The sequence below is a fragment of the Schistocerca americana genome, chromosome 4 (assembly GCF_021461395.2).
Source record: "Schistocerca americana isolate TAMUIC-IGC-003095 chromosome 4, iqSchAmer2.1, whole genome shotgun sequence".
In the NCBI taxonomy this organism is placed as follows: Eukaryota; Metazoa; Arthropoda; class Insecta; order Orthoptera; family Acrididae; genus Schistocerca; species Schistocerca americana.
In genome coordinates this window covers 20,013,639-20,025,992 of record NC_060122.1, presented here as the reverse complement: position 1 = coordinate 20,025,992, position 12,354 = coordinate 20,013,639, and the positions used below count along the sequence as shown (strand labels likewise).

Below are 12,354 nucleotides of genomic sequence, written 5' to 3'. Positions count from 1 at the left end.
ATATATATATATATATATATATATATATATATATATTTTGCAGGAGATCACTCTTCATGCAGGATGTAGGGCACAAAAGGCACTGGAGCATGTGTCTTGTGGTTTGTTCTTGTCCACAATCACAGGGCGTATCTTCTGTTATGAAGCCCCATCTCTTCAGGTTGTCTCTGGATTGTCTAACTCCTGATCGTAATCTGTTTAAAGATTTCCACACCAGCCATCTCTCATTGTGTCCAGGTTGTAGTTCTTCAGCTTCTGGCGTGTGCAGGTGAGGCGTTTCTGGTGAAATAGTGAGCTTCTCGGATGTGACTGTTATTAAAACCAAATAAGACAATGATTTTACTGCAGCAGTCCAGACCACAGGAAGTATTCTTATTTTTGTATTTATATTTTTGTTGGTTCTTTGGGTCAAGGACTTCCAAAAACAGTTTGCCATGTACTTAAATAGTGGTAATTCTCTCTCTCTCTTCTTTTGTTTCCTTTATTACGTGGTGTCATATGTTACTTCCAAGTCATAATACGACACATACATGCCATATTAATCAATATAAATCGATCTGATGGAGGTTTAAATCTGTGAAAGGCATTGTAGAAATAAATAAATAGTGACTGGTAACTGTAAATGTGTTGTTTCATTCAAGTGAGATCATTTGCAACTGTAGGTGGTTTGCATTTGTTTCCAAAGCTGGAGACTGGTAAACCAACAGTAGATCTGTGGAAAAGAATTTTGAGTGAAATGGAACCTCCTTGCCTGACACTTCTTTCAATCCTTTATTTTTCTACTTTTTCTCTCCTTTGCCCTTCCATTAAGTTTGTTGTTAAGTATAGTACCTGCTCTAAATGAACTCCTGCAACATTGTACTGTTTGTTTATTTTCTCAAGGGCGTAGCTCTACCTTCCATTGATTTTCATTAAGAAAGTAGTGGAGCATATTGCAACATTTACTTTTAAAAGACAAAGACATGAAATGAAGTAAGGGCTCATAAAAAACTGGAAACTTTAAACTCACAATAAAAATACTTTTTACCACACACTCCTGTTTTTCACATGTTTAATGAACACAAGGTGTTATGCTTATATGCTTAGTATCACTAATATGGCATCTGGTGTAATGAAATGAGCAGAAATTCACAATTCAGTTTCAGCTTCAACTACAGAATAATTTGCATCATGTTATGGACAGATCCCAAAACAATTGCTCAAAAAATTAACAAAATGAAAAAGGCATTCCTTATGGTAGTGACAATTTGTATCAGGTAGAGTCCTTCGCTGCCAGTTATCAAGATATTAGTAAAAGAGTAACACAGGACTTTGCCTAACACTAATGCACACCTATTTTTAAAAATTCACAAGAGAAATTAGTAAATATGAAATGTTTGTACCTGCCATATTACCTTTTAGGACATCAACTAACAGTGTTCAACAGTCAATCAAAAGTGCAAGTTGGGGGGAAATGGAATAATTATACTAAAAGGATTGAGCGGCCATTCTCTGGAGTGATGGCAGGAATAGTTTTCAATGGCTTGCGCATTCTGGACCTGGCAGCAGAAGGAGACGTGCGTACTACACTACGGGGAGACGTACGGCAGCTCACTGGGGGCCTACATGAACGAATGCGAGAAAATCCACTCCTCCAACGTATGCAGCAGGTTTGTAAAATGCTCTTAAAAATGAATCTGACAGCTGAAATTAATATTATTTAATTTACCAACTTGTGCTTTGTATCTTGGTGAAGAATGATGGTATGTCATGTTTTTTTATATAAGTATTTATAGCAAAAATACACTAGCATTAACAGACACTCACTAACGTTAACAAAAATCAGAGCTGCCCTAATGTAATTTATACTCTGACTAGACACCAGCATCTGGACATCCTGGAGTGATGGATGACCTTGTGTTCTCTGGTGCTGGGTCCGGATGTAATGCTGACGATGAGGATGAGTGCGAGCAAGTGTTTGATCATGGTTCAGGTAGGTATTCAGTTACGTAATTTGTGGCTATGAAAAGAGAAAAATGGTTGAACTGTGTAATAACACAGAAATTGTATTTGAAAAAGAAAACTACAAGAAATCTGTAATGTGCAAGCTATTTGAGACTCACTGCTTTGTGTAATTACTCTTAAGAGAGATATTATGTAAGTTTGTAGTACTCTTTAAAGCTATATTTGCCCACTAAATGAAAAATGAAAGATATAATCAGTTTCCTTGACAAATATTATGCAAAAATTCCAATAACAAAACAACATGTAAAAGAATACTGTACCTAAATTCTAAATTTATTTTTTGGTTTGCTTCTAGAATGAGTTTCTTGGGCTGTAAATGCATGGGTGGCTCTCTTGCCCACACCCTGAACCCCTCCTCCCCACCACTGTTACTATATCAAAAAATACAGTGTGCTTCAGTATTAAAGCTTTGTATTGTTCAATCATTTCCAATGGAAAATACATTTTGCGTGTGGAAACTCCAGGTTGGAATATCAACAATATTAGAAAAAGGACAGATTTCTAAGCGTGGTGAAGATGTTGCAGACAGGTACAACGAAAAGACTGTTACACATTATATCTTCTGGCCAAAGCCTTTGTCAACAAGAAAATGCACACACATTGACGCAAGCAACCAGACCTCATGTACACATGACCACTACCATCAACAGCTTCGATTGCAATGCAAATGTCACACAAATATCAGTCTGGAGTAGGCCAGGAAAGGGCAGGCATAGCAGGATACAGTTTGGAGGACAGAAGAGCACTGTCTCACAGGTGTGAAGGGACTAGATGGCAGCCTGACAAGACTGCCATATGCAGTGTCGAGAGGTAGGATGTAGTGGAAAAAATTAGGGAGTGGAAAGTGTGAAGAGCAGAAAAGGGGAAAGGACAGGGGGGTGCACTTGCAGAGGGCAGCACACAATGGGGTGAGGACATGTAAAAGGGGGGAGATAATATGGCAGAGGGGGTGGAAACTGTTGGATGCAGAGAGCGGGGACAGTAGGTTAGCGCATGTTAAGGCCAGGATAATTTTTTGAGTGGAGAAGATGTTGCAAGGATAACTCCCATCTGCACAGTTGAGAAAAGCTGGTGGTGGAGGGGAGGATCCAAATGGCCTGGGTTGTGAAGCAGCAATGAAATAAAGCATGTTATGGTCAGAAGCATGTTGTGCCACAGGGTCGTCCACTTTGGTCTTGGCCACAGTTTGGCAGTGGCCATTCATCCTGGTGAATAGCTGGTTGGTAGTCATATCAGTATAGAAAGCTGTGCAATGATTGCGGCAGAGCTGGTATAGTACATGAATGTTTTCATAGGTGGCCCAGGTTCTGATGGGGTAAGATAAGCCTGTGACAGTGCTGGAATAGGAAGGGCTGGGTTTGTGGATTGTGCAAGTCTTCCACCTTGGTTTTCCTCAGGAATATTGTCCCTGTGGCAAAGGGTTGGGACTGGGAATGGCATAGGGGTGGACTAGGGTGATGTAAAGGTTGGGTGGTGACAGGACACCACTTTAGGAGGGGTTGGAAGCATCTTGGGTAGGGTGTCCCTCAGTTCAGGGCATGATGATAGATAATCAAAGCCATGACAGAGGATGTGGTTTAGTGATTCCAATCCAGGATGGTACTGGGTGACAAGTGGAGTGCTCCTTTTTAAGGAGATTCTTGAAAGAGGAGGGAGGAAAGGGAGTGTGTGGGAATATGACATGGAAAATTGTTTGCACACTAGAGCTGGAGAATAGTGCCTGTCTGTGAAACCCTTGGTAAGACTTTCAGCATACTGGAAAAGGGAGTTCTTGTCACTGCAGATATGCCATCTCCAGGTGGCCTGTCTGTATGTAGGGGTTTTTTGGTTGCAAAAGGATGTGCAACTATCAAAATGCAGGTACCATGGGTGGTTGGTGCGTTTAATGTGGACAGAGGTGAGTATTGAGCCATCAGAGGTCAGTGTCCAGGAAAGTGAAATGTTGGGCTGAGGAGGACCAGATGAAGCACATGGGATAGAAGATGTTGAGGTTGTGAAGGAATGAGGATAGGGTGTTTGTTAGCCCTGAGTTCACATTGTGAAGATACCATCAATTAACCTGAATTAGACCAGGGGTGGGGGTTTTGGGAGGCTAGGAAGGTTTCCTCTTATCCTTGTAAGTGGTCTATTAGAGCTAAGTGAGAACTTATCTTCTCATAATACATGATATTTGATCTAATCCCTAAATTGTTTTTACTGGTTGGCAGTAACAAGCAGGTCTAGCTAGCATTTCCTTTATAGCCAAGAACACAAACCTAGTGGGAATAATTCTCAAAACAGAAGACTGATCATATACTCCTAAAACGGAAATTATAAGCGAATAAATACATAAATATTGAATCTCTAAGTGTAGCACCTTTTAAATAGTGTCATCCTGCTCCAAAGTTTGGAGTGGCTTGTCTCTTCATCCAGCAAATGTGCACACTAACATTTTTTCTATTCCCCCTAGAAAAATTTGTCATTTCTGTCTCTCTAGGCCATGCTGCAAATAATAAGACATTCCTCATCTGTTTCATTCATTGTGAATATTCTTTTTGAAATTGTTAGAAGCATTTTGGGATAAATGATGAGAGTTATCTCAGTTCTGTTTCATCTAAATATACATGGGATTTACTACTCAAAGTCTCACTGCCCATTACTCAGAACTTTTTATAGCTTACGCTAGTTCTCCTGACTCATTAATATTCATATAATTTGAAAAAAATTAATTACCATGTGTCATAATAAATCATTACATTCAAAAGAATATCCTTGAAATTGAGTTATTCTTCATACAAACAGTTTTGTTCTATGTGAATTTTTATGAGACATTTAAACAGCTCCTTCTTTCCATTTTATAGACTGATTTAGTTGCTGTCTTGCAGTATACAGCACTTACTCTGTGATCTTCCTGTATATGGCTGTACTGGTCATGGTTTCTTGTATCAAATCAAAAATGTACCTAGGTTTTACACAATGTACAATGTTTAATTAGGTATTAATTTCAAAATTAAGCTGTTGATAAAATGGAAACATAATTCGCTAGAAACTAGCCATCCACAGGAAATAAACTAAGGCAAGTAATACAACAGTAACTCAAGTATCATTAAATATTTCTTTTACGCTGATAACTTGAAACAGTATGAGCTACCATATAAGTTGAAGAAAGATGTAATTGACTACTCTGTATTTACAAGCTACAAGGGAACTGCTCAAGCCACGAAGATGAGCTGGTGCATTGTTCGCAGGAGATGACCTCATCACGCCAGTGTATGTGCCGCCCACCCGACCCCCCACCACCGTGACCCCCAAGTCACAGCAGAACGGCCGAGGACTAGCGACGGGTAAGCCCTGTGACGACGAGGACTGCTTCACCGGCTCGGGGTCAGGTGAGGTGTCCACAGAAGATAATACGTCCACTTCTCATGCTGCGAAAGGTAAAGTTGGACAGTGGACACCTGTACAGCACGGAAAAGTCACAGCCTCTGGCCCTCTAGGGATAGACTGCCACATTGCTAGCTTACACATTCTACAAGAATGTGTGCATCTGCCACTATCTCTTAGTTGATCCACTGGATTATTGCCAACAGTATTGCCTTTGTAAATGCTTAAGTCACACAAGCATTTTCAACGTAATGCAGTATTTTGTTAGCCAGTCGAGTCACCTAGATTCAGAGTATGAGTAACAACTGCACCATCTACTTAAATCGGATAGTTAGCGTCTAGTTTCACCCTTATTTCCTCTTTGTATCACAGGTAATGCAGACGACTGTAACAAAAGGCTTCTAAATACCAATGGCCATTGTATGAAAAGCAATATAAATTTCATTTCTGATGTCTCAATGTTCTTTCAATTACCGACACTTATAGTGTTCATATGATGGCTGAAATGGAGTGGAGTGTTATCTTTCATGTACAGTATTAGTTTTTGTCTCATAGTTGCTACACTAGTGCATGTTTGTTGAACAGCTGGATACATTCGAGAACCCTGTTGGGAATTACTTCAGTGTGTCTCTTGCTGAGACAGGATGCTGAACTGAGAAAATGTATAAATTTCATATCTAAGAAACAAAAGATGCATTTCAGGATTCTGCTTCTAATAAAAAAAGGAAATATACAAACCTCCTGCTTTTATTTTGAAATAATCAGGTATGTTCATCCATATCAAATTGCATATGGTAAGTCCTATATTCCAAAAATAGCCAAAACACTTTGTAGATAAAATTCAATGTTTAATTAAATCCACTCCCAATCATATTATGAATTTCAAGCTTCCACAAGCAGAGAAAAATCATTCTGAACAGATCAGTTTCTTAACTTATTTACAGATAGTATTTCTGCCAAACCCTCCCCCAGCTTTTCTATATAGGCCCTTACAATAATATTTTTAAGACCACAACATTTCTTCCACAAATTCTTAGATTACTTCTCATAAAAAGAAAGATACAAAGTAGCAATATTTGTGAAACTCCAAAAAAAGCTCTTACATGGTGAACCAGGTATGTGTAGAAATAATGCTTCATGTCTGATACCATTGATTGTAGTTTGGAAGCAGGTACAATTGTACCACAGAGCAAAAACGTGAACTCTTATCACAGAAACGCCGGCAGCAAACGACGTGGACAACCTGACAGGCAGCACGTCCAGCCCCGATCCCCACTCAAAGCCCCAACCTGATGCAGGATCAGCCATCTCTCGAGCTGCTGAGAATACGATGGTCATCATTGCGTCGATTGTTGGTTTGCTCGTCTTGCTCTGTCTGCTGCTGCTGCTCATCCTCAGAATTAAGGGACACAACAGCCACTCAGATGGAAAATATGTGGTCAGGCAAAGTGACAGTTTCCACAAATCCACAGGACCCAATGCTGCTCTTCTGGCAGCAGCAGAAGTAGGAGAGCAGTATCCAGAAAGTGTTATTAACATAAAAGACAAGGACAAAGATGGGTTTAAGGAGTGGTACGTCTGAAAATGTAACAGAGTGCCTCGATTTGTAACCTACATGAAAATTTCTTCCAAAGACGAATGGTTTTGAAGTGAATAAAATTTCAAACTTCATTTTAGAATCAATTTGCTATTACATGCTGTGGCAACATATGCTGCAGGCCACAAAAAATATAAATGGTGCTACAAGAAATGAACTGTGATGACAAGACATATATTTTGCATTAATCAGATAAAATAATAAGTTATCATTTATACTTTGTATTTGCAAAGCATGAAGATGAAATGTTGCTTATTCATTGTTATATTACATAATAAATAGCTTCTATAATGAACTGTTAGTGCACAAACTGTATAAGAATTAAACACATATATAAACAGCTAAAGCAATATGAAACTGAGCTTACTGATTCGAGGGTGGTTGCCAGATCTTATCACAACAAACACCTTTCTCACAAATATCACTAAATCCACTATGTCATATGTGTTTCTGCAACTGCATGCAGCAAAACATTTAACATCAGTACTGTTGTTTTAAATTTAAATACAAAGATTTATTTCACACAAAGTATAAGTTTCAGGAATTGCTTACAAATAACAATGTCTCCTTTGTTCGAATTACACATGACATGTATTACAGTCACTAAAAATTATTTTATAACTGTCAATACTGACAGTTAAAAACAATACAATGTTGATATGCTAAATACAGCTGCAATTTGTGTGTTACATACAAACTCATGAAAGGGTTATAATATTCCCTTCCATCCAAGAACACACTGAAAATTGAGTGTCAGCAGCATAAAAACCTGTGATGTCTGCATGCATTTTTAAGACAAAGAGGAGTACAGAGAATATCACAATACTGAGTGCATGGTCTGTAACAATGCTTGTATTTTCAAACAAGCATTTTTAAAAGAATTAATTGAACCAGGAAGAAAAGAGAAACTACAATATTAGAAATACCTTATCGACTAGTAATCATATTCAAACTGCACATTTAAGATTTTTTATAATAGTTACATCAAAAGGAAAGTGCATATTGATTATATGGAGAATTATTTTATCCTAATACTTTCTTTTGTATTTTATGTCATTACATCTGATAGAGTGCACTTTCATTGTGCACTAATATCACCACTAATTACTATAAACCTGTACAAGACACTTTTGCAAAATATTTAAATAGTAACTTGAGAGAGACTGTGCATACCTTCTGCATGTACATAAATAACATATGGATGTTGCACAAAGAATGTTTAACTGACATCAGGCTCTCATGTGCTTCCAGTGTTCTTGATTAAACCCAAACATATTTAGTTTAGTACCATACTACCTTTGTACAAATGTAACAATCTGAAAGTGAATGAAAACTCAAATTGTGTAAAGCACTGCACTGCATGTGGTAAATATTATGTCACTATCCCTTGCACCATTAAGCATGTGCATGGAATTTGTTCCCAAAACTGTTTATTTGTATAGTAAATTGTGGCAGTACTGTAAAGCAATGGTACTTTTGAGTCTTTGTGTTGTTTCCTAATATATCACACATTTATATCTTGCATTTCAACACCAACTGAAAATAGTGGTGATGGTACAAAAGACAAAATGTGTTCAGAATAGCAATACAAACAATTAATTAATTAATGAAGCCTGTTATTACCATCACTACAATGCAGTTAAGTAATACTGCAACACACTTTTTTATAAAGTGTTCCTTACCAAATCAAAAAAAATCCACACAGCTTGCAGATATAGATGTGAAATACAAATGTATTCTTGTTAGTTAGTGCCTTTCTATTAGTAATATTTTGTGTCTCAGTTCAAGTAACACAATAAATTTCAAGGTGTTATGTGTCACAATCCTGGACATTCAACTTTCTTTCTTTCTTTTTTTTCAAATCCTTCTTCCTTCTGTAAGTTGAGTCATTTTTCCAGTAATAACTTTAATTTAAACAGCTATTCTACAGTGAATACAGGTAAAATACAGTGTTTGTATAATGTTCTACACAGTTATCTTGAATCTTGTTTGCCAATTAGGAAAAACACACAACACCTAATGCCATGAGTCTGTTTAATTCTAATGCCAGAAGTATCTTGGTTCAAATAAGAAAATTTAAAAAAATATTCATAAAATTCAACACAGTTTGATAAACACAATAAAAATGAAACTATCATACCTGCACTATCAGCAGACAGAACAGTGACACTTCCTTTCAATGAAATATTCAACACAAAGATATTTCCATATATACCATGGCTTCATTATTATTTGAAATATATTACTGAAGGTGTACAAAAAATGACAAAATAAATGGTTTTCTGAAATGTATGTGGCAGCTATAATGTTTGTTTCACTACTGCATACAAAAGAGAAATGGTAAAAAGGTTTCAAAAGATAATAGAGTTAATTCATGTTACGACTATAAAGCCACTAGACATAACTGTAATGCTGTTGCCTAAAATAATGCAGAGGATGCTTAGAAAGGAAAGTGTGCATTTGCAGTGCTGAATGTCATGGCTAATGAGCTGGGGTTCTTCTCCGTGATTGTTTTTAAAAAAGTAATAATTGCTGTTCAATAATGAAATAGAATTATTATTCAGAAAATAGTATGACAGGAATGAATCATAAAAAAGAGCAAGGTTTCCACTTTCCAACTGCTTCTGAAGTGATGGTAATTATTCTGTCTGAATAGCCTTAATAATTATATGATAAATACTTATTGCATTGTGCAATTACATGTGTGTCTGATAACCTTAAGAAAATGCCTTATTTGCAGAGTATTTCTCACCAGTGATTTACTTAAGTACTTTCAATTTCAGTTTCTTTCACTCTGAAGAAAACACTAGTGCCAGTTTTTCTTTGAATATTTGAAAATAATATAGAATTAGTTCAGAAAAAATATGTTTGCACTGAGTAAAAAACAAATGTGTTACCTTTTCCATTAGAAACAAGCTCTACATATTATCATTAGTGATCCCATAAATACCTTCTCCCTTAGAAACAATATCAGTACTTTCTCCAATCTCAGGAATGTAATGCACTGAGATCTGCTAAATTCTACAATTATGATGAAGTAAGTAGTCATTAGAGGTGGTGCACAAGTTCAAAGTTATCATAAACAGGGAAGGCATTCGGCCATGCCATTATTCGGAAGGGGTTCCCATACGCTATTTAGAAAAACCATGGAAAACCTAAATCTGAATGGTCAGATAAGTATTTAAGCCTTAATGCATGCCCAGCACCATGCCAAGGTGCCAGCTTAATTGGTTGCTGTGGGAGGAAGCCTTGTTCACAATCCAGCTTCCAGGAAATGACTCCTGACAAAACTGACTGATTCTCTGGGTCCTGATTTGTATTCCAGTCACAAGGATCACCAGCAAGTGTGCCTTCTTTGGGCTCCTCACACGATGACATTCCCTGCATGAAGTGCTTTACTAAGTGCAGCGACTGAAAAAATGTGCAGCTCATTCCTGTTCTCATGAAGAGTCATCAAACAGATGCTTACTATTACAGCCCTATATCACTGATGGTAGTCTGATGCAAAATCTTTTAACACATTGTACACATGCATGTTATGACCTTTCTGCAGACTGAAAATGTCCAATGTAGGAATCAACAAGTATTCTGCAAACAATGACCATGTGAAAAACAGCTCACTCAGTTCATCCACGAGACCTCGACAGCAGTAGATACTGGCACCTGTGAAGGTTTGTGCCATGTTCCTTGACTTTCAGGAAGAGGTCACACTGTTCTACACATGTCACCTAACAAATAAAATATGTACATACATGTGATTTCTCAGGTTCTTTTCATCATGATTGATTAATAGTGAGTGTCTAGGTGTTCAGAGAAGTTGTTGTTTCCATTTTCTGCACAATATTTTGATGACCCCCCCCCCCCCCGCCCCCATGAACCATGGACCTTGCCGTTGGTGGGGAGGCTTGCGTGCCTCAGCGATCCAGATAGCTGTACCGTAGGTGCAACCACAATGGAGGGGTATCTGTTGAGAGGCCAGACAAATGTGTGGTTCCTGAAGTAGTTGCAAGGGCAACAGTCTGGACAATTGACTGATCTGGCCTTGTAACACTAACCAAAACGGCCTTGCTGTGCTGGTACTGCGAACGGCTGAAAGCAAGGGGAAACTACGGCCGTAATATTTTCCCGATGGCATGCAGCTTTACTGTATGGTTAAATGATGATGGCGGCCTCTTGGGTAAAATATTCCGGAGGTAAAATAGTCCCCCATTCGGATCTCCGGGCGGGGACTACTCAAGAGGTTGTCATTATCAGGAGAAAGAAAACTGGCGTTCTACGGATCGGAGCGTGGAATGTTAGATCCATTAATCGGGTAGGTAGGTTAGAAAATTTAAAAAGGGAAATGGATAGGTTAAAGTTAGATATAGTGGGAATTAGTGAAGTTCGGTGGAAGGAGGAACAAGACTTCTGGTCAGGTGACTACAGGGTTATAAACACAAAATCAAACAGGGTAAATGCAAGAGTAGGTTTAATAATGAATAGGAAAATAGGAATGCGGGTAAGCTACTACAAACAGCATAGTGAATGCATTATTGTGGCCAAGATAGATACAAAGCCCACGCCTACTACAGTAGTACAAGTTTATAAGCCAACTCGCTCTGCAGATGATGAAGAAATTGAAAAATGTATGATGAAACAAAAGAAATTATTCAGATTGTGAAGGGAGATGAAAATTTAATAGTCATGGGTGACTGGAATTCGGTAGTAGGAAAAGGGAGAGAAGGAAACGTAGTAGGTGAATATGGATTGGGGGTAAGAAATGAAAGAGGAAGCCGCCTGGTAGAATTTTGCACAGAGCACAACTTAATCATAGCTAACACTTGGTTCAAGAATCATGAAAAAAGGTTGTATACATGGAAGAAGCCTGGAGATACTGACAGGTTTCAGATAGATTATATAATGGTAAGACAGAGATTTAGGAACCAGGTTTTAAATTGTAAGACATTTCCAGGGGCAGATGTGGATTCTGACCACAATCTATTGGTTATGACTTGTAGATTAAAACTGAAGAAACTGCAAAAAGGTGAGAATTTAAGGAGATGGGAACTGGATAAACTGACTAAACCAGAGGTTGTACAGAGTTTCAGGGAGAGCATAAGGGAACAATTGACAGGAATGGGGGAAAGAAATACAGTAGAAGAAGAATGGGTAGCTTTGAGGGATGAAGTAGTGAAGGCAGCAGAGGATCAAGTAGGTAAACAGATGAGGGCTAGTAGAAATCCTTGGGTGACAGAAGAAATACTGAATTTAATTGATGAAAGGAGAAAATATAAAAATGCAGTAAATGAAGTAGGCAAAAAGAAATACAAACGTCTCAAAAATGAGATCGACAGGAAGTGCAAAATGGCTAAGCAGGGATGGCTAGAGGACAAATGTAAGGATGTAGAGGC

General features: G+C 38.0%; 1 protein-coding gene across 5 annotated transcripts in view; it reads left to right on the top strand.

Annotated features, from left to right (window-relative positions):
* LOC124613920 (neurexin-1) overlaps nucleotides 1–12,354 on the top strand; it is a 2,081,056-nt gene that overhangs the window by 2,029,430 nt on the left and 39,272 nt on the right. For 2 of the 5 annotated variants that reach the window (XM_047142672.1, XM_047142671.1), the window contains 3 exons: nucleotides 1,402–1,649; nucleotides 1,858–1,972; nucleotides 5,232–5,420. In XM_047142672.1, the coding sequence (XP_046998628.1) occupies nucleotides 1,402–1,649; nucleotides 1,858–1,972; nucleotides 5,232–5,420 (552 nt within the window). Of the gene's footprint in view, nucleotides 1–1,401; nucleotides 1,650–1,857; nucleotides 1,973–5,231; nucleotides 5,421–6,581; nucleotides 8,732–12,354 lie in introns of those variants that run through there. The other 3 variants (XM_047142675.1, XM_047142674.1, XM_047142673.1) reach the window with 3 other exon arrangements.